The 23,565-nt window shown below is 47.2% G+C and overlaps 1 protein-coding gene across 12 annotated transcripts in view; it reads right to left on the reverse strand.

The window, feature by feature from the left end:
* KALRN (kalirin RhoGEF kinase) overlaps window positions 1–23,565 on the reverse strand; it is a gene marked incomplete at both ends in the record, with an annotated part of 639,791 nt that overhangs the window by 432,164 nt on the left and 184,062 nt on the right. For all 12 annotated transcript variants that reach the window (XM_082654652.1, XM_082654658.1, XM_082654657.1 and 9 more), the window contains one exon: window positions 18,098–18,212. In XM_082654652.1, coding sequence (XP_082510778.1) covers window positions 18,098–18,212 — 115 coding nt within the window. The remainder of the gene's footprint in view (window positions 1–18,097; window positions 18,213–23,565) is intronic.

Below are 23,565 nucleotides of genomic sequence, written 5' to 3' on the forward strand. Positions count from 1 at the left end.
TATAAAACGAGAGCCAAACTTGGAGTGGCCATTTTTTTAAGTTAAAATTGGACATAAACATATATTAATGATAAAGCTAATCTTATTGAGCACATGAGAATCTATGCCTGCTAAGCGTTTTATACGCATTATCTTATTTATTCCTCACATGAAACTCACAAGTAGCTGCTCTTATTATCCCACCCTACAGTTAAGGAAACTGAGGCCAAGGGCGGTTGAATAACTTGCTAAAGTCACCAGAAGAAGGTAAAATCATATTTGAATCTAGTGTGATTCCAGTATCTGTCATGCTACCTTGCCTCAGAGAGAAACAGAATGCTTGAGCCTGAAGAAACTTTAAAGCTTACTGCTGCTAATCCTTCATTTCAGAGCTGAGGGCAGCAAATTCCAGAGGAAGGAATTTGCTCAGAGTCACACAGTTGGGTGGATGTTTCAGCCATTTGTGTCAGACATCCAGTTGTCAATCTGCCCATTTCAGGTCTTCTATTAAGCCACAAGAACTCTGGAACTGAGACATCAAATAATCTGGTTTGGACGCTCAGGGTATATACTGTTTTGAGTGCTAAAGCTCCTTCCCCAGGAATGAGGAACATCCTGTTCACTCCAGCAGCACAGAGATGGCCTGACCCCATTTACCCCAAATCCTGTGATGCCACCTGAGATTTACCCCATACCTATGAATATGTGGCAGATTCTCACTTGAAACAGCTGCTGAAATAAATGTAACATCGATCCATCCTGGTGGCAGGTGGGGGAGCAGCGATCGGCAATGAGCACCACGCCGGCAGACCAGGGGAGGGGCCACAAGGGTTTCTGCTTAGTGTGTGTTGCTGGAGGCTGCTCAGTTGGTACTAGTTGCGGTATACAGGGTGTCAGAATCCTAGTGTTGGGGGCCCGGGAAGGCCCAGCACTTGAGCAGTGATGGAGCAGAAGTAGCTTTCAAATCAGACCTATTCACTAAGTAGTCCAGGGAAGGAGACAAACTGAACACTGAGGTAGAGGGCTGGACTAGTCGCTGAGGAGTGGGTGAGGGACAGCAAAGACAAGACAGATGGAGGACTTCCTGCTGCACAAGGGCAGCAGGGCCCTGCCACACACAGCTCTGGCCCCCCAGGAGTAAAGAGGCCCAGCAATGCAGGATGAACTGGAAGGATGATGAAGAAGTCTTACCACTGTGTGCAGACAGTTTACCACAAGCAAACAGAAACCAGAAAACGGCAGAAGGAAGAGTAGCCCCAAGAAGTCGCCCACTTCACACTTTCCCTAGAACTGCGCTGTACCCATGTCTCCCTGAAAACATTTTTTTTTTTTTTTTTTTTTTTTTGCGGTACGCGGGCCTCTCACTGTTTTGGCCTCTCCTGTTGCGGAGCACAGGCTCCGGACACGCAGGCTCAGTGGCCATGGCTCACAGGCCCAGGCGCTCCGCGGCATGTGGGATCCTCCCGGACCGGGGCACGAACCCGTGTCCCCTGCATCGGCAGGTGGACTCTCAACCACTGCGCCACCAGGGAAGCCCTCCCTGAAAACATTTTATGAGCTGAATTCTCCATTCAGAATTTGAGGAACAAACAATGTCCTTGGAGTTCTGAGGAGAAAACGATGCCCTGACCCATTTGTGCCCGAGTTCTCATGCCACTGTCAGGCCATGGAGAGTCCATGGCTGTAGGGTCCAGATTTTGTTTCGATACTTTGTCCATCACACTGATCTGTGTCAGCCTGTTTTCTGCTCCTTCGTATTATTCTTTTTTTTTTTTAACATCTTTATCTGAGTATAATTGCTTTATAATGGTGTGTTCGTTTCTGCTGTATAACAAAGTGAATCAGCTATACATATACATATATCCCCATATCCCCTCCCTCTTGCGTCTCCCTCCTACGCTCCCTATCCCACTCCTCTAGGTGGTCACAAAGCACCGAGCTGATCTCCCTGTGCCATGCGGCTGCTTCCCACTAGCTATCTGTTTTACATTTGGTAGTGTATATATGTTCGTGCCACTCTCTCACTTTGTCCCAGCTTACCCTTCCCCCTCCCTGTGTGCTCAAGTCCGCTCTCTACGTCTGGGTCTTAGCAGTTCTCTGCTGATTGCCCCAAACTGTACCACACCCACTTTCTTAAACAACCAGAAATCAGCAGGAGGTGACGTGTGAAGACACATCAGCACCTGTTTTAAGCTTTCTACTGGTATAACCAGAAGCAGTACAAACCAGCTGGAGGAGGCAGTGCCTTACAGAGAAATGAGCCACTCGAGGGAACGTTGCGTGGTGAGCGAGTGAGAGCTCAGTCACGCAGACAGTCCTCAAACTCATCCTGCACAACGTGGAGGCTCCTGTTTGGCTGGATGCGGAACGGAGAAGCGGGGACTTCAGAGGGGTGGGAGGGCTCCCGTGCCTGTCCTGTACCTCTTGGCAGGCTCACACGTGACTGTCCACCATCAGCTGGCTTTCGGTCATGAGGCCGTTCAGCTACCATCAAAGCCTCTTCAGGAACCATGTTAATCCATCCAGAGGTTTTTGTATGTTTCATTTCTTGTTTTTTGTTTTGTTTTGTTTTACTGGAAGACACTCTGTCTACTTTTCCAGGTCATGATTATTCCAAACAATCTGTGTCTTTTCTACTCATTTAACAACATATCTTTTGCCTCTGTACCTCTGACCTGTGATACCGGGGCTGGGGGGGCAAAGGTCAAAGCTGATCCTTTATCCTAGATTGAAGCCTCAATATCTTCTCTGTAAAGTGGGGAGACTCTGACTAATTGGTCTGGGGTTCGGGCTCAGCATTGTTTAAAATTTCCCTGGTGATGTGAACGTACAGCCATGGTTAGGTGCCACTACAGTAAAGGTTCTGGAGATTTCCTTGCCCATTTCCAGGTCTAGGATCTCCCCCTTGCCTGTTCCCCACCCTCGACTTTACCAGAAGCAAACCCAACTCTTGCCCAGTCAGCGTGCCAGGGAGACCGCACAATGGAGTCCAAGTTAGGAAGGTTTACATTTCCCACCACTTTAAAGTCTGCTGCCTAATTCCACCCAAATGAAGCTGTTTAAACAAACAAATTAAAAAACTCTGATTGCAATTGTGCCAGGGGCAAGGATGTGGCTGATTCTCTTTTGTATCACTGGACAGAGTGTGGTAAAGACTCAGGCCCCAAGATTATTCCTGACTCCCAAGTGTGGCCGTAAAGCGACAGGTCCGTGGCCTAAAAAACACAGCAGGACTTCTGCACCCAATACTGACTTGTGCTCAATGTCATCTTTAAACAAAACACTTTCTAAACATCAAGAACCAAAAAACCTCTGAAGGAACAAAGATTTGCCATCCTGCAGATAGTCAAAGGAGCATGCCACAGCCTGAAGGGAGCTCCCAAAGAGAGTTCCAGAAATGGGCTGGCTGATCAGCACCAAGGTAAAAGGATGCAGCCTTCCAAAGGAAGGCTCCCATCAGGGCCAGCCTGGTCAGCTGCATATAAACCCTGGCGTGTGTTAACCCACCAGGTTATTATCTTACAGTCTCACAGATTCTGAAATAACAACTCCCGTTCACCAAAGGAAGAGATCTGCTTTCTAAGCAAGACTGGCCTGGGGCAGGGCACTTGCAAGGAGCTACTCTCGGCTAGGAGAAAAGGAGCTTGGAAACTCGGGAGAAGGACCAGAACCATTGCTCCTAGAAGTCTGGGGTTGGCTGGCCAGAGAGGGCAGGTGGCAGAGGGTTCAGGCGGCTGGGGTGGAAACTGACATATCCGTTTCCCAACCTCAGCCTCCTGTCCTATTTCCCACCCTCCTTCACAGAGCTGTCTGTCCCTTTCTTCTAGGGCATTCAGAACATGAAACAGAAATGAAATGGAAACCAAAGCAGCGAGGGAAAGAAAGAATGAACAGAAACCAAAACCCACAACCTCTCCACACAGCCTTTCCCCTGCCCTCCCCAGACCAACTCCAGGGCCATGCTCCTCTGGCCTTCACCATCTGCCCCTTCTTTCCCATAGTCAGGCCAGGTGAAAAACCAGTCATCTTTTTAACTGTAAAAAAATGTCATTATAATCACTGCTCATACATCTGTGAGTAGTAGACCAAAGACTGAATCCACATTCCAAAGACTGTAACCTGTCTAACCACAGTGTCTCAGTTACCCCAGCTATAGAACACAGGGAGCTTTTCCAAAGCCGGGAGACAGAGAAGAGAGAAGAGAGCTGACTCAGGAGAGGCTGCCACAGTGTGCCGTGTACCAGGGACACCCTGCTCACTGCAATCCCTGTTGCCATCACCACTCCTTCTCCTCCTCTCGCTGCATCCCCACCTCGCCGCACCCTCTCACGGGGATTCCCCCTTCTCCAGCGGGGCTCCGGTTTCCTAGCAGGGCAGGTGGAATCCTCATTAATAAACCACACGCTTCCTCCAGGAAACAATCTTTGGTGAAAACTGCCTGCGCACACCACCTCTCCTCCTCCCTAAGTAACAGTCACGTTCTTGAGAGCCCGCTGCTATTTGCCTGCACGCACAGACACATGCCCTAATAAACCACCAACGCAGACACCGTCAGCTGCCCTCACAGGCACCCTCGGGGCCAGGCCCGCTGGGCTTTGCCAACGCAGGAGCTCCGCTTCACGCAGAGCAGGAGATCTCACCCAGGAGCCAGCCTTCCTGCCTTCTGACACCAGTGAGGGTCCCTGTGATTTCCACGGTGGAAAACCCTGTGAAGGCTCAGGCACGGATGCAAACCTGAGAGCAGCAAGGGAGGTTGAGGAGAGCCAACGGAGAAACCCAAGGGAGGGGGACATGTTTGGAATTTAAACTAAACATGAAGGGCTCCAACGGGCCTTTGCCCACACCCACAGCTAGCTCAGAGGCCCTGAGAGCTTGTGGGTCAGTGGACAATCCCTCCACGTAAGACCCCAGGGAGGTCCTGACCCCACTGCATGCTGTTCTGGGGACCACCTGCTGGCCCACGGGTCCTGTCCATGTTAGGGGGGAAGAGTGGGGTTACAGCAACCAGCAACAGCACTGGCCAGCTGGGTGGCCCTGGGCATCTCAACGCACTCTCTGGACAGCATTCCACCCTTTTAAAGTGAAGGGGCTGGCCTGGCTGACCTCTACAATCCCTTCCTGCCTCAAGCTCCAGCGTTCTAATCCATCTACTTCTTTTAAAATTCAGTTCAGATTAGACATCCAATAAACTATCTCTGATGACATCCACTGAACTGCTATGCTTATGGAACAAATGCCTGGAAAACGTTTAGTTGGTTTTCTCCAGTGGGTCCTAGAACCTCCACTAGACTGCAAGCTTTCCCAAGGGCAAGGACTGGGACCCCTCCCTGGTCTGCAAGTTCAGCCTGACAAAACCAGAGGATTATCTGACCATTATCTCTAAGTTGATGTGTATGTAAGAACTAAACAATTGTCCCATCTATGCACAGAATTAAATCTGGACCGATTTGCAGGCTCCCTAACGGAGCACTCCATCCCGGTCTGGGCTAGGTCAGGGGGAGGAGTGGTTCTTGCCTTATTCCGGGTCCAAAACAGGGAATTTCTCTTCAGCAAATAAGTTCCGAAGCCTGAGTTTCCCGCAAAGGAAAATAGCCTCCAGTCTGGAGATGAGAGGACAGTCTCTTCCAGCACAGGGAATCAGGGTGGAGAGTGTCACAGCGCGAGGTTCAGACCTTGCCTCGGGTACCAGGCCAAGAGGAGTTTCTGCGCAAAACCTGGCACACAAACTGCTAGCAATGGAAACAGATGAAATTCCAGCTCAGGACTGCACGGAACAGTCTGAGACAAGAGGCAGAAAAATGTACTGGTTTTAAGGTTTTTGAATAGTTCTCAAAACCAAGGCTGGTCCTTGCTTGACCTAGAATGAGGCAGGGGGAGGGGGGAGAGGAGGGAGGCTCTGAGAGAAAGGGAAAGAGGGAGTAGGACCATCAGGATGCACGCTTGGATGATGTCAGTAAATGACTCAGAAAAACATGTGTCCTAGCTGAGTCACGGTGGCTCTAACCAAGTGCTCCTGTCTGGGTTCCGGAAGAAACAGGACTGGCTGTCACACTTGCTCAATTTAGAAACAGGAATACTTCTCCTCGGTGAGACAATTATTACATACTCAAGTATTAAACGTTATTTAATATTTACTACAGTTGTCTAGGAAAGATTATATTAAACCCATTTTGTAGTTGAGGAAAAATAATTGTCACTTAGTGGTTACTTAAGTTTAAATGTTTCAATAAAAATTTGAAAAGTAAAGCCTAGAAAATCTAAGGTCTAGTGAGGAGAGAGCAGAATATTACCATTTAGAGCCTCTGACAAAAACCCATCTGTATCTTCCAGGCAGCTGAGCTAATGTACTCCACCACGTGGTGGCAGCATACCTAAATTGCCAGAAGTATACGTACATGGTAAAGGCAGTCTCAACAAAACTAAAGTATCATAACATGAAGTGTCAGCATCCAATACATGCCAAAAAAACATACACAACCCCAAACACCAGTGAGGGGCACATGATAGAACCTAACCAATGACAGGGGAAGAGAAATACAAAACATGCTGAAAATAATTACCTAATGGGGGCGGGAGAAACAACCCCAAATCTGGAACCCACCAAGTGAAAAACACATCCTCTTCCCCAGTGCCAGGCTGTCTCTCCAGTATCCATATTCAGGGAGCTCTCTCATTTCCAATATTCCAGCCAAATGAATCTGAACTAAATTTAAATCATCCTGATTCTCCAGCAAGAATTCCTGAAAGACCTGAATATACTGGGACTTATATCACCAGCAATGCTGAAGTTTACCTAATCTAAGTGGAACCAGAAACATCAGCTTCCTAATCAGCCTGTTGTTGGTGAGCCATAGACTTCAGAAGCCTAAACAAGAAAGTAAATGACCCCACCTAAGCTTTAGAGGCTCGTACAACATTGCTGCCCAGAGACAAACTCCAAGGAGACCCAACTTTCTCAGTGGAAGGCAGATAAGGACCTCAGCTCAGATAAGAGCAGAGAAGATTAACAACTACTTTGTGCCAAGCGAGGAACTAATTACACAACCAGTCAAGGAGCTGAAATACACCCAGAAGCAGAACTAAAGATTCACCAAGGGCAAAAAGCAATTAAGTCTTTATAGATTTCTTATCAGATCTGCACTTTAATGTATGGTCCCCTTTAACATCCCTATTAGTTTAGGCAAGTGAAAGGAATCCTACCCTGGAAGACCCCAAAGGGCAGGTCCTGTGGCCAATTCTTCTACTCTTTCAAATCCCGGGTCAGGTTTGCATAACATATGGCCCTAAATTAGGGTTCTTGCTAATGGTAATGACCATGTTTGCACAGTGGGTTCTGGGCAGTAAGGAGCACATAAACTTAAATTTGGAGAAATATGAAGACGTGGAACTCTACGGCAAGACATACTGGAAGTATAAATTGGGAAATTTGGAAAGAAATGTGGCGACGTGTATCACTAGCCTTAAAAAAATCCATGATTGCCACAAATCTATCCCAAAGAAACCATTTAAGATGTAGACAAAGGTCCACAAACAAAGACGTTTACTGAGAGTTATCTACAGCACTGAAGTTTTGGAAATGACTTAGATGTCTAATGATAGGGTTCATTAGAATATGGTGTCTCCCAAGCTATACTATTATGCATAAAAAGTTTTTAATGTTATGAAAATAGTCTTAGGGTATAATAGTAAGTGGAATAAAATAAGAAGCAAAATTAAATAACCAATATGATTCAATTCTGCTTTTAAAAATCTCCAAAGGAAAAATATAGGAAGGAAAAAATGTCAATATATTAATTATTCCTATTTCTAGAGGTTAGAGTTACAAGTGGTTTTTTAAAATTCTTTCTATTTTCTGCATTTATTTTCTATAATACAGAAATATTTTTCTACTTTGAAAAAGAGGCCAAGACTTTATCACACTATTAGGCATATATATTCATTCATTCAGTATTTATTACAAGCCTGCTAGGCGATACTGATCTTATTACTATTACTACCATTCTACTAGCTCTTATCCTAACCTTAACCATCACCCTAACCTTGACTCTGACAAAGCTGTGCTAGAGACAATAAAGGACAAGTGACAAAACAAGGTCCCCACTGCCAAGCAAGGAAAGGGAAAGAAACCACTGTTTGCCACCAGCCCGTGCCGTGTGCCGAGTCCTAGGCTAGGTACCTTACCTGTGTTCTCTAGTAATCCTCACTACCGTTGCGTCTGGTGATATTTCTATGCCTATTTTACAGGCGAGGCAGTTTGTCAGCTGCATGCACATTTCTCCTCCTACAGGGGAGGGTTCAGGGGTTCATTCTTCCTGGACTGGAACCCCCTGCAAAATTTCCAGGATCAATTTTTGTCCTCAAGGCCACTCTTTCTTCCTCTATTAGTCCACAGTTCCACTCCCACCAAGTCAGTGGCAATGTCCAAAGTCCCTTCTAAGGGTCACATTGAAGACGCATGTGAAGAAAAAACAACACACCCTCTCCATCAGGAACCCTTCTGTCCAGTGCTGAGTCCTTGATTTATCACCTAAAGGCGTTTACTGGAAGCATTTCTGGAATAATGAGTGCTGCTTCCCATAGTTACTTCATGACCACATGGTTTCCGCCTCTGATTGTCCAGGTTATCGTTCTCCAGGGAATCACAAATGCTTGCCTCTGCATGTGAAGCATCGCAGCTGGCTCTCCCCACTCTATACATACACACGCACACACACACGCACACGCACACACACACAGTGGCTTTTCACAAGGCTTCCAAGAGTCCCTCTGGCTGGCCCTCTGCCTCAGAACTGCACCAGCATAGACACAGACCTGCCAAGTCCAGCAGTGGCACGGTCACGGAAGTGAACTAACTTCAAAATGCCTATGAGCTGACTGCTGAGTAATGCCAGGATTGTGCTTCTGACGCCAGAGCAATGCAAGATCGAACTAGGCAGGTGGCTGAGTGACAGAAACATCTAAGACCCGAGGAAACAGAACAGGATGAGCCCCCTAGAATACAAAAGAGGCCACCCCCACCATTCCAGGCTTTATGTTCCGCATCCCTACTACAGACAGCCTTTTTACTTATCTCTTTAAATAGTTTCCATGGTCTTAAGTGCTTTTTTCCCCCTACTACATCCCTTAGTGTAATTAATTACTGAAAAATAGTTGACTGTCATACACAGATGAGCATAAATGAATAGCATCTGTGTGTCTAAAACTGAACACAAAGACCTGGGGGAGGAAGTCTGAGTCACCACCTTCATTATCCTGCACATCCACAGTCACCACTGCTGTCTCGGCCAGCAGAAACCCAGGTTTCAGGCAATTGCCACCTGCATTTCCCACCTGCAGCAAGCTTCACACTTAAAATCCAAAGAGAACCTTGGAGGAAGCAGGTTTGATGGACAGGATGCCACTGCCCACCGAAATTACATCATCTGCCCCTCATCTCCTTACTACCCTCTTCTACTGTCCTGCTCCAATCCAATCCTATCCTTCAGGGTCTACCTTCCTTCTCTCTCCAAATCTGTCCCCTGCACTCCATCAACCACTGCCTCCTTCACTGTGGCCTCCTCATCTATTCAGAGGATAAAAGCGCAGGCTCTGGTGCTCCAAATTACACTGGCTGTGTGTCCATTAGCAAGTTATCTAACCTCTTTGAGACTCAGTTTCCTCATATGCAAAATGGGAATAAATAAGACCCATTTCAAAATGCTGTGAAAACTAAGTTAATGTATACAGAATACTCACAACAGTGCAATAATGTAGGTTTGAAGATAATAATAATGGCTAGCATTTATGTATTACTTAATAGATCAGTTCCAGAGGTTGGAAGCATTAAGTGCTTTTTTTCAACTCAAAATTATGTTTGAAGATTTATCCATGTTGTTGCATAGCACAGTAGTCACAGAAAACTATACATGGTATAATACCACTTTTATAAAGCTCAAAATCACGGGTTTCCCTGGTGGCGCAGTGGTTGGGAGCCCGCCTGCCGATGCAGGGGACGCGGGTTCGTGCCCCGGTCCGGGAGGATCCCACATGCCGCCGAGCGGCTGGGCCCGTGAGCCATGGCCGCTGAGCCTGCGCATCCGGAGCCTGTGCTCCGCAGCGGGAGAGGTCACAACAGAGAGAGGCCCGTGTACCGCAAAAAAAAAAAAAATCGTGCAAAACTAAACAATATATCATTTATGCAAACATGTGGTAAGCTATACCAAAAGAAGCCAGACAAGGATAAACACAAAACTGAGGATAATAGTTCTTTCTGGGAGAAGTAGGTGAGACTAGGGCGGGGAAGAGCCACAGGTAGCTTCAAGAGCAGAGGTGATGTCCTGCTTCTGAGTTTGGGGGTGGGCTCTCAGGTGTTCGATTTATTATTATGCTTTATAATTGACACATACATTACACCTGTTCCTTCATATGCAGCAAATATTGCCATATATGTATTTATACTTATAGTTATTATTATTATTAGGTTCCTCTAGGAGACAGACTATAAAGTACTGAATGTCCGGGTGCTAGGCATCTTAGACATCCATTGCTGCTGCTACCAGCGCCAAATGTTCATCCTCATTGCCTCCTGTTCTGCCCACATGCCCCTCCTCCAAGATGCTCTTAAGGGAAGGGGCCTGGGGCAAAGCAGGCTGGGTTACCGACTACCCCAGTCCAAGGGAAGGTGGGGCCCTGCCCCTAGGATGCTGCAGCAGAGTAAGAAGGGGGGCCAGTGGTGACTGTTGGGTGTAGGGGCCACCTTCTCCCCCTGTTCTATCAGGGAGGAGGTAGCCATTATTTGTCCCAGCCTGGGCGCCCCCACTCTGGTTTCCTATTTGCAGTTACTTGAATAAAAAAATATCCTTTTCTTGGGCTTCCCTGGTGACGCAGTGGTTGAGAGTCCGCCTGCCGATGCAGGGAACACGGGTTCGTGCCCCAGTCCGGGAAGATCCCACATGCCGCGGAGCGGCTGGGCCCGTGAGCCATGGCCGCTGAGCCTGCGCGTCCGGAGCCTGTGCTCCGCAACGGGAGAGGCCACAACAGTGAGAGGCCCACGTACCGCAAAAAAAAAAAAAAAATATATATATATATATATATATATATATATATATATATATCCTTTTCTGGAAAAAAAAAAAAAAGGAATGAATGAAACATTGGACAAAAAACAACACAGCTGTCCAGAGGTAGTTTGTGAACAGAGGAAAGATGGAACCAGAACCATGGGGGTTGGGGAGGAGCAGCTGGATGGGAGTGGGCAAGGCTAGCTCCTTGCTATTAGCGCCCCGAGTGAGGGAAGGAAGGGGAAACCGAGGCCCAGAGTGGAAGCAGACAGGGACAGGGAGTGGCTCTAGCCCGCCTTAAGTGGCTGCCACCAGGAGCCCAGGCCTCCTGGGCCTCACCTGGATAAAGGTGACTCTGCATTTTCATCACTGCACTAGATTCCAGGGTGAGGGCAAGGTAGGCTGGAGCTTGCTTAGAGGGGGGACGGGGCTTAAACCCCTCCTGCCCCTGCCTGCCTTCCTGTGCCCCAAGGGGGCGGCCCAACCTACTGCAGGGACAAGGCAAGGTGGGAAGGAAGCAAAGGGGGTGTGAGCCACACCTGGTGAGTGAGACACAGCTCGGTCGGGGGCATCTGGGGTCAATCACCCCCCTCCAGGGGCCACACCTGCTGCCGCTAGTACCTGCCTGGGTGCTAGGCATGAGAGATTGCTACATAGTTTCCTCACAACACCCTTGTGAGATGGTCGTTCTTTTCCCAAATTAAAAATTAGAATACTGGACTCAGAAAAGTTGAGTCATATGCCCACGGTCTCAACCTATGTCAAACATCTTCCTTTTGCCCCTCTGAATCCATTCTCTATCTTCTCCCCTCTACCCGATGCCCTGGGAGGCTGACCCACATGGACTGCCTCAATGAGCCCCCTGTCACCTGGCTTTGGTTGCATTCAATCAATGAAAAACAATGACAGGAGGTCAGAGAATGGGAGGGAGGAAGCAAGAGTATCGACTTCCCTTGCCCCACATCATGGAATCACCATGAGTTGGTGACAACTCTCTACTGAAGGTCACAGCTCTTGTCAAGCAGCCCTCTCATACAGCTACCTCTCCAGGTTCTATGCACCTCTCCTCACCTTGCCCCTTCAGGCCTAGAAGTCGTAATGTCTTCCCTCTCTGCTATTGCCAGCTCTGGGATAACTTGGAAATCCACACCTTGCTGCTTTCCCTGGTGCCTACCGCATCATTGTCAAGTGTGCCTTTGTTAAACTCTTCTCAGATAACCCGGGTGGAGTGGTCACATGTTCCCTGACTCAGAAGTGGTAGAGCTGGGATCTGAACCCCAGTGCCTTCCATCTATCCGAAGATGCCTCTCTTCGCTTTGCTGTGAGGGTCTGTATGGCTCCAAGGAAGGTGATCGCTGACAATGGTTGTTACTATTGTGATGTTATGTTCCTTAGCAGCAGGGGAGAATACTATTTGCTCTTCAGGGCTTGGATTATGTACACCTAACAACAGGAACACTTTACTGATACTGCTAAGAATTTTGTGTAGAATGTGGGAAGTGTAATAGAAATTATAAACCCTTTATATATAAGCAACAAAAGAAATTAAAAAGGGATCTGGAAAGGGATAAACTTTAGGCAAATGTCCTCATTGGCTCTATCTTCTGAACCTTCCATCACTACTCCCTGCCTCCTCCTTTAATTGATGATCTCAGAGCAAAGGGCAGGATGCCAATGACACAACGCAACAGGCCCTTACAACAGACGGATTCAGTGATGACAGTTTCCATAGCTTGGATTCTCTCGTGCTGAATATAATGGGAGGAAATCCTTGCCGTTTTTCCCTACTCATCTTTTAACTGTCTTCCTGGCTCTCTCTGGTTACTTCTATTTTCTGGTGATGCTGCACAAAGATAGTGCTGGCTATAAGCCCAATTTATCTCTTGCTGAAATCAGCAGAACGAGAGCAAATGTTATCAAATAATAAGCTGTGAATATTGGCACCTTGGTTTGACTGGCATTGCAGAATATCCCATCTTAATTTCTTGTCATCTTTCCCCACCAGTATGACACCTGCATTCCTTGCTGGAACACTCAGCATCTCAGCAGCACTGCTAAGAACAGAGTTAAGTGGCTGATACATCAAGGGGCTAACAATCGGTACCCTTGGGAGCAGCAGAAAGATGTTCATGACAAAGCAGGATAACACTGATGAAGAAGAGAAGGAATTCAATGCAATAAAACCACCTGGGATTTCTTTACTAGATACTTAGAAATTTCTATTCCAAGCATATGGTCAACTCCCAATTATCACAGTGGGTAGATTACCCATACTGTGAGTTATGCTGGGGTAATTGTTTACTCTCAGCCTAGATCTTCTATCTGTCTCTCAATTTCTAGGGACATTCATCAACTGATTGTTTCTGAGTATTTCCTTTCCACTCCTTTCAGGTACAAGTAACTGCAAGCAGATAGTAGAGCAGAAGGACAAAAAAGCTAGATAAGTGTAGGACGGATGACAGAAAAGATAACATGGGAGTTCACCAAGATACCTATCCATGCCCTGGCTCATATTAGGCACTCAATAAATATTTGTTAAATTGAGTGAATGGAGTTGTCAGAAAGTTGCATTAGAAGACTCCTAAGGCCTCTCTTCCTACCCTAATATTCCATGATTCCTCAGAATAAGATAACAGAAAGCTTGGAGAAGCCCAAGGAGATAGATGCTCATACTCAGCAGGAGCAAGAAAGGGAAGTTGGAAAGGACTCATCTCAGGCTGAGATGGATCCCAAAAGCGTAACTGATACTGTCACAAACACATCACTCCAGGATGATGCTTTGCCCTGGGTGATACCTCAAAACTCCCACCCAGAGTACAAGGGGACAGGAAAGGAGTTCTCTTAGGATTTAAGACGTAGACAAGATCTGAAGTGAAATTCTAGGCCTTAAATTATTTAGGGAACCTGAGAAAGAGAGTGTATGTTGGTGGGGTGGTAATACTGTTTTGAGGTTCTAGATTTTATGATGTATTTTTTCCCAATATCATAGAAACAAAGAATTCAGGGCAGGAAAGCTTCTTAGAAATGATCTAATCCAGCCTCCAATCCACTGGAGGTATCCTTCCTACAGCATCGCTAACAGAAGGTCATCTAGTAGCCAGCAACAGGAAGCTCACTTTCTCCAGAGGCAGCGGTGTTACTGCTGGACAGCTCCTGGGCAGATTCTTTCTCCACTTCAGAGTCCTGATCTCTCTAACTTCTACCCTTTGATTCGACAGAGACCATGCCCGTTCCCTCCTCTTTGGGGCAGCTCTCCTGATACCTGAAGTCAGGAATCACTTTTCTTCCATTTTCACTCCTGCAAGAAAACATCCTTCAGTCCTTCAACTGAAGAGACACAGTTTGTGGATCCCTCGGTGTGCTGCTCTCCTGACAACACTCTAACTCAGCAGCCCCCAACCTTTTTGGCACCAGGGACCGGTTTCATGCAAGACAATTTTTCCATGGAAGGGGGTGGGGGATGGTTTCGGGATGATTCAAGCATATTACATTTATTGTGCACTTTATTTCTATTATTATTACACTGTAATATATAATGAAATAATTATACAACTCACCATAATGCTAACAGGAGGTGGCGCTCAGGCGGTAATACGAGCAATGGGGAGCGGCTGTAAATACAGATGGAGCTTCGCTCGCTCACCCGCTGCTCACCTCCTGCTGTGCGGCCTGGTTTCTAACAGGCCACGGGCCAGTAGTGGTTGCGTACCCCTGCTCTAACTGGTCCACGTAGCTCCTCAAAGGGGGTTGGCAGAGTTCAATGCTGCAGAACTGAACGCAGTAGTCCAGACATGACCTGGCCTTCACACAGGATAGCGGGACTATTTCTTCCCATTCATTTCACACAACCATCCTTCCTCCCAGCCCCTCTTGGGTTTTGCTCCCCTTCACTCAGCAGAAACCTTTGCCTTTCTAATCGCTTCCAATCTGCTTTGTCCCATTTTTGCTTAACAAGTCAGAATTAATAAAAGTGTTCTTCTAATCTTTCACTTTCTATTCTAAAGGAAAGATGAGTGTGTATTAGCTGCATGGATGTGATAAACCTACCAGAAAGACAAACATACCCTTCATATTCATAAAGGGTACACTGTGATAATTCATAAATTATCACAACCATCTGTTTAATCACTTATTCTAGAATGGTGCCCAAAATGGCAATCAAGCTGATTGGTTCCTTAGATTCTGGGCTCCTCCTTCATCACTTACTGTTCCTATTTGCTTGTCTTCTGCGGGCTGCTTCATCCCCTAGGCTACCAGCACAATTATATACTGTGCTGTCCTTTATGGTCACTGGGTAGGGAAATACCCAGGTTTTCCCTAAATTTCTCAAAATGTCTGTTCCTGCTCACCATGAATCCTGAATTGGTCTGGCTTATTGAGGCTCTAAATATTTGCTAAATAAATAAATAATAAATAAATGCTTGAATAAATGAATGTCAAACGTCACCCACAGATGATTACACCAGTCTGAAGAGCACACTCCACTCCACAGGAGGCTATATTTCTAGCTTCCTTGCCCATGACCCAGAATAGGCCATGTCTTCTCATCACTGTCACCTTCCTAGTCTAGCTATTCATTTTCACAGTATCCTTTCTTTCCCAAAGCCATGGCTAAGCAGAAGAGTGGCAAACACTACCTGATGCGCTAAGTCCTTCAGTTTTCCTCCCCAGACCTCACTGTCTTTGGAACAGCTCTGTCCCAGGTTTTGTTTCAAACAGTCTTCACGTATGAACTTGTGGCCGACAGAATTAGAAAGTGATGGGTGGGCATGACTAGTTGGTAAACTCTTTAGCCTGCCAGGTACACACACTCCTGGTGAACATAGGCCCCTTGGGAGGGAGGCAGCAGGCAGCCCTGAACAATTCTTCCCACTGAAAGTAGCAACAGGATTCTTGCCTCCCACCTGCCAGAACCTGTGAAGAACCTTTTCTGTTCTCAGGAGCCTGGGAGGCAATGCTTGTGACCACCCACTGGGAAGCAGAGAGCCTGCATCTAGTATGTTCCTCCAACGACAACATATTGTTTCTCCTTTTTCATGACCTTCCTCCCAGCCCCTATTGGATTTTGTTCCCCTTCACCCAGCAGAAACCTTTTCCTTTTTAATTGCTTCCAATCTGTTTCGTCCCATCTTTGCTTAACAAGTCAGAATTAAGAAAATGGTCTTCCAATTCTTTCACTTTCTATTCTAAAGAAAAGATGAGTATGCATTAGCTGCAGGGATGTGATAAACCTACCAGAAAGAAAAACATAGTCTTCCGGATCCCAAATTTCTTCTGTCTCTAAAAGAACTAAGAGTCTGTCATGGGTCCCCAAAAAAACTTTTCCTATATATCGCTTCAGAAAATGCCTAGTTTTATTCCTGTTAGTAGTATACTCGGGAAAGATGCTTTTTAAAATGCTTAGCCCCTAGATGGCTAAATTGCTAAATTACCCTCATCAATCATGGGTTATTTAATCCAGCTCCTTGCCTCCAAGACAGATGGGAATATTTCTTCTGTATAAAGACCTCTGGGGAAAAACTCTTCTATTCTTCATCCAAGTCTCATGCACTCAAAGTTTAGAAGTTCTTCTTCGGATATAACCTAAGTCCCTTTCATTGGACCTTAAGACCTTTCATCTTTTTTCAGGTTCCCTCTGGATAGCATAAAGAAAAGAACGACACCATCTGACATCTATTTGTTCACAGCCTTCTGCTCGGAGCTCTTCAGGGCTCCCCATTCTGTTCCACGTTCTTCCAAGCATTCGATGATGGCTCCTAAATCCCCTTTTCCACCTGCCCGTCACCATCCACCAACCTCTGTACATGTGCCCCCACCCCACCACCACAGCCCTTTCAAATGAAGTGCTGGCCTCGCTTGACACCTGCTTCAAGAACTTAATCAGCACGTTCAACAATTAGCCAAGGCCTCCCCGCAAAGGCAGACGTCCTCTCTGTGATTGACTAATTCCCCTATAAAATGCACAGAGACAAGATGAAGGTTCTAAAGGCCCCAGTCATCACTTCTTATTTACCACAACGAACACTTGACAGGCTCCAACCCCACTAAGAGAGAACAGAGTTCTCGCTGGCCACGAGCAAGGATGAGGAGAGCACTGGGGCAGGAGTCAGGAGGGTTCTGACCAAGCTCTGCCACTGCCCCACCCCCGTAAGCAACTCTAATCCCATACGGACCCTGTTTCCTAAGCAGAACATGACATGTATTTGCCTGGATTACTTCTCAGGGCTCTGCCGGCTCTCACATTCTATGATTCTCTGACTAGGCAAAGGCCTCTCCTACCCCTTCTTAAAAGATATACACCATGTCCCTGGCATGTCTCCCTCACCACCCTCTGAGGCCAGCACCACCTAGAAACACTCAGAAATCAGTGTTTCTCAACCTTTTTGAAAAATCATCCCGTGCCCAAAAGAGACATTTTATACTTTTTTCTTTAATCACCCACCCAATGAGATTTAATACTATGAATATATTGTATATATCTGTTTATGTACTATGTGTATAGCTGTGCTTATACATAAAAGAGTAAGTTTTTTTTTTTTTGCCATCCCCAAGAACGAATTCTCATCCCCCTTGGAGGCAATATTACCCCCATTGAAAATGCATGACTTAAGATTGAGTTTAAGGCTGCCTCTTGAATGATATAAGTGGAGTTATTTGCCCCAAACTCTAAAAGCCACAAACATATGCATAAGCCAGAGGTTTTAGAAAAAAATCCATTACACAGCCAGAGTGGAATCAGCTGGAATTCCCATTTCCCCAAGGTAAAGAACAGTTTCCCATCGCTGCTCCCAAGGCCACACTGTCACCTCTTCCAGGGCCTGTCCCGGTCCTCTTAGCCTAGGACCTTCACCTCTGCCCACGGTTCCCACATCCAGCTCCCACTCCATCCATATGAATCCCAGCGGTAACAATGGGAATGATGGGAATGAGGTGAACAATGGGTGATGATGTTCCAGAAATAATTAGAATCCATTCCAAGGGCAGAAACAGCCAGGCCCCTGGCAGGGATGGAGGCTCATTCCAACTCACTTGCATCAGTCCAGCCTCCCCCTCCCTCCCCTGCAGGACATTCACCTTACCTTGGCACGCTGGCCAGATAGGTCACGAGTTTCCTCAGGTCTTCCTGTCTTATTCTGTCATGATTGCTGCGAGCAGGGAAGGTCAGGATTGGTCCACCTCGCTTATCACGGCCCCCTGCAGGGAGGAAGAGAAGGGAGTTTAAGAAAACCAGCTAGAAACTGAGCTGGAAACAGGCAGAAAGATGGTGCCCAGAGAAATCCAGTCACTGCTTAGGGTAAGGGCAAGGGCATGGGGTTTGCGTGTGGGGAACACGCGTGACCCTGGGCAAGTCTTTTGACTTTTCTGGTGGCTCATCTGCAAAATGCAGATGAAAATAATGATGACTATATTACAGGGTTGCTGCAAGACCTGATAAGGTGGCACACAAGGAAGCACTTTGACAAGTACTCTTCACGAATGTGAGACGATAATGAAGGAAGTGATAACTGCTCGTACTGAGAAAACAAGCCATTAAAAGTGCTACGGTCTTTGGAAATTCAACCTCCAGTTCACTTCTCTTTGCAGACCTCTATGAGCAGGGAGTGCTCAAGATTAACTGAATACCATGGTGAGAAGCCCTGAAAGCATCCAGCAGGGACATCATTGCTGGGAGGTTTTTAGACTCATAGAGAAGACCTAAGTGTGTTCTACACAACCAAGGATCCACCCCTGCCTGCCTGCCTGAGGTGCCCCCTGTCACTCCTGCTGGAGGAGCACATGAATCTTTATTGGGAATAGGATGCTCAAGGTCTTAATCGCTGCAAATGCATAGGTACCCACTAGGATTACAAGTGTTTTCTAAATATCAGGTTTTAAAAAAAGCTGGAGGGAGTAACTGAGATGATGATCATTGTTTGCTATCAGAAGGCTGGGATTTTACATGGTTGCTTTTTCCTTCCTCTATTTTCCAAATTTTCTACTCACTATTTACTCTACGATTTAAAAATTTCTTTGTTAATGGATGCTATGATTGGGAAGCAGGACCAAGTTTCTCAGGAAGGTTAGATGAGGACGAAGCTAAGGTGTAGTAACTATGTCCTTACAGGCACTGTCTATTTCACAAAGAAAACTCTGGGTCATGATCACAGACGCCCCATCCCGCACACATCTCAGGCTGCCACGCAACATCCCCCAGGGGCCCAGACCAGGGGCCACAAAGGGATCTAGAGCAAGAGGGAGTAAGGGCTGGCATGGCCACCACCAATACTGGAAAAGAGGCTTAAAGCTCAGCGCCCTGAAGAAGGATCTTTTCCAAGGAAAAGCAGAGCCTCCCAGGGACCCACCCAGTATGAGTTCATGAATAATGTTTCCCTCTGATTGTGGGGTCCAGAAACCACAAGACAGAGGGGAGTCTTGACAAATAAAATCCAGTCCATTCCAGGATACTCCTGAGGAGGAAATAAGGAAGCTGCAAGGAGAAAAGGGTCAAACAAGAGCAGGGCCACTGAGAGAGCTGACACTGAAGAAAAATATATTTCAGCACCACCATCCCTTCCCTGCAGCCCCCCACCAGGGCAGATTTGTGTAGATATACCACAGAGTTTGGCCCTGGCCCCCAACTCCAAACCTTCCAAACCACAGGCTCTGGTTCCATCTACGGATAACCAACCTCATCTCATCTGCCTTGTACGTGATCCCCATCTCCCAACTGCCTTCCACAGGAGAGAAAGGAAGTGAAGGAATCAAGTTCCCTCAAAGCTGGGAGGTTCTCCCTCACTCTCCACCTTCCCCTCCAGCCTTGAGCTCACCCGAAGGATTTTCACTCTTGGGTGTTTTTTGTCTTTTTAAAATTTGGAGTATAATTGCTTTACAATGTTGTGAATCAGCTATGTGTATACATACATCCCCTCCCTCTTGGACCTCCCTCCCCCCCTTCCCCCACATCTAGGTCATCACAGAGAACGAGCTGAGCTCCCTGTGCTATACAGCAGGTTCCCACTAGCCATCTATTTTACACTGGTAATGTATACATGTCAATCCCAATCTCCCAGTTCATCCCACCCCCACTTCCCCCTCCACGTCCACACGTCCGTTCTTTACGTCTTCATCTCTATTCCTGCCCTGAAAATAGGTTCATCTGTACCTCTTGGGTGGTTTTACCTGCAGCTGTTGTCCTTCTCACTGACCTTCTGTGGATGGTTTAAGAGTAGACCTAAGGGAACATGGGGAACCGAGGCTGGTCTGATGGCAAAGGCTACCTAAGAGGCTTGGAGGGCTGCTGGCACTGTCCCTCCTGAGCAGAGCAATTTATGCCCTGGGAGACAAGGGTTTCATAATGTTGGCTGCAGAAGGTTCCAGATGGCAGGGGAGGGGGTGTGGGGGGAGAAGACCTGGGGAAGTGGAATTCCTTCCCTCCAGGAAGAATGGGTAAAGAATCCAGAGAGGGCTGCATGATCAAGCCAGGTATTTTTCAGAAAGGAGATGAACTTGCAAGACTGTAGGAAGAAGAGGAGGAACAGGCATAAAGGAAAAGAATCATCACACTGGAAAGAGTGGGGAAAACGGATGGACCAAGGATCCAGAGTAGGTACAAGGGGAGGGGTTCTGCCCCTTTCTCTTTGGCAGACTGACAGAACTCAAAGAGGGAGGAGGAAACAAAGATAAGTTATGGAGAGGGAGAGCTCAGCGGTGCCTGGGGGACACTGTTTCTCTAGGTGAGATAGAGTGTTGAGGGTCAGGGTGGGCTTGAGGTGCTGGGAGAAAGGAGGATGGACCACCGTTGGAGAGTGTCCCTAGAGAATGGACAGCAGGACTGGGTACCATGTGGGTTTAAGAGTAGGTGGCAGGGTACCAGGGCATAGTGAGAGCTCTGTTGAAAGGTCTGGCTGTGGTGTCCATGCTAGGCTCTAACTTGAGCGAAAGCAGAATAGAACTAATACGTGGGCTAAGTGGGGAGGGCTCAGTGAGGGTAGGAAATGGCCTACTGGTTCATGAGTGCCCAGAGGAGAGGGAACAGCATATATTTTATCTGATATCCATATTCCCCCGACTGACAGGGGAACACCAGCAATGGTGCAAGGTGAGAGACTAAGGCCACAGACAGACATATCAAGGCTCAAGGTCTCGGATGTGTGTGGCCACGGTAGGGAGGTAGGAGATTTTGGTGCCAAGGAGACTGAGGAGCCATGAAGCTGTAGGATTTGACTGATAACTGACATGAGTGCTGAACTCCCAGAGGGCAATAAGCAAGAGACAAAGAATGAGAACCCTTCGCTAAAGCCAGTGTGCATTGTGGAAGTGGACCCCAGATGGTGGGAGACAAAAGAGCCAAGTTTTGAAAAGGCAACAGAGATGGTGGCAGGATCTTCAGCAGCGCCATCCCCCTGCTCACCCAACACCTGCTGTCTGCCTCCTCAGTCAAGGCTTTGGTGCTGGGAGCTATAAGACGGGAATGTAGAGAATAAAGAGGGACGGGGTGGTTAGATGGGCAAGAACCGGCACTGGTGGCCTCCCACAAAGGCCGGGCAGGACGGGGCTGGGGAGGAGGCAAGGCTGAAAGAGGGGAGGTTAAGGCGAACCTGACTGACGTGAGGGAGGATGGCATTCACGTTTTTCAGGGGGAGGCAGGCTCCAACTAGGGTAAGTAGGTTAGGGTACTTTGCGGGGAGGACAAGAAAATACATCTAGGAAATCATACCAAAAGTTTGGCCCATGTAACTACAGTTCTGCAAGATGCTAACGGACACACATGATGTTTTTTTAAGGGAATGCATCATTTGTAGCTTGGGAAACGCTTTCATGTGCCTGAAGGACATGTGCTTTAATGAACATGGCAAATCTCCAAGAGGGGGACTATAATTTGGGGCAGCGTTTCCCAAACTTATTTGAGAGTAGACCCCTTTTTCATTTTTGAGGATCATCTCATGCACCTGTTGTTCTATCGAACGTGCTTTGAGACACGGGTCCAGAGTATAAAATTGCACCACAGCAGTGTGGAGTTCCTCTGGGAACATGGGCTTGATGTTGATGGGAGAGAAGGCGGCGGAGAGGGACATCAGGAGGGGGCCAAAAGGAGGGTGTGGGCGCACACAGAGAGCAGGGGTGAAAGGGGCCTGCAGGAGAAGGCTGGATAAAAGGGACAGTGGGCGTTGCAAGTGGGAGGCGGAAGCACACGAAGGAAGCCAGAGAGAGAGCAAAGGGAGAGCCCACGGCTGAGAATACGGAGCAGGATGGGGCAGGGCTGAAACGACAGAGGCCCCGAGCACAGCCACAGATCCCATCTCACACACGTGCACACACCCACGCAGTGGTGGGCTGCCCTGGATTATTCCAAATGCACGTTCCCATGGCAGCGCAACTTCCCCTTCCTCTGGCCATGCTGGGCACCAGCAGGGGAGGGAGCTCAACCAGCACTTCGTTTCTCTGCTCAGCACTTCCCGCAGTGCTTCTGCTCAGAAAGACATGTAACCACTACACTGCATTATTTCTGGGTTTCTTTATTTTGTTTTATTTTTGTGTTCTGTCTTCTAAAAGCTTAGGATACAAGGGCCTTTTTTGGTTCGTTTTTTGTTTTGGGGTTTTTTTTTAGATGCAGCCAGTCATCCCCCAGCACCCTCAGCGTCCTTCCCAGGCACAGAAGGACAATGTTCCCTAAGCCCCAGAGCTCCTGGCACCACGTGCAGATGAATAAGACTTACCCCACACAGAGAACAGACTTGTGGTTGCCAAGGGGGAGGGGGGTAAGGGAGGGATGGATTGGGAGTTTGGGATTAGCAGATGTAAACTATTATATATAGGATGGATAAACAACAAGGTCCTACTGTATAGCACAGGGAACTATATTCAGTATCCTGTGATAAACCATAATGGAAAAGAATATGAAAAAGAATATATATATATATATATATATATAACTGAGTCACTTTGCTGTACAGCAGAAATTAACAGGACATTGTAAATCAACTGTACTTCAATTAAAAAAAAAAAAAAGACTTATTCCGGGCTGCCTGGCCCACAACGACACATGGGCGTGAGCTGCAATCCCCGGCCCCTTTGGTCCTACTCTGGGAAGCAGCTACTGGCCTCATGCCTAACTAACTGCCTTCCTGGCACATTGTTGCTCTGTACTCCATTAGAACACTCCCTACACTTGGGAAGCTCTTTTCTAGGGCTGGCTGGGCCCTGCCCCAGGGCTCTGACGGAATTCACATGGGAAAAAATAAACCACGAACAGTCAAGCAAGGGTCCCCGTGTCAGAATGTACCCTGTCTGCACTCATATGCCCTGAGCTGATGTGGAACAGAATGGTGCTCAGAGGGTATGCATTAAAGCCAGGAAGGCTGAAATTGAGGTATTTGTAGTGAGGTGGATGGACCTAGAATCTGTCATACAGAGTGAAGTAAGTCAGAACAGGAATAAAGATGCAGACGTAGAGAATGGACTTGAGGACACGTGGAGGGGGAACGGTAAGCTGAGATGAAGTGATACAGTGGCATGGACATATATATACTACCAAATGTAAAATAGATAGCTAGTGGGAAGCAGCCAC

Source organism: Grampus griseus (assembly GCF_964374135.1).
Source record: "Grampus griseus genome assembly, chromosome: 5".
Lineage (NCBI taxonomy): Eukaryota > Metazoa > Chordata > Mammalia > Artiodactyla > Delphinidae > Grampus > Grampus griseus.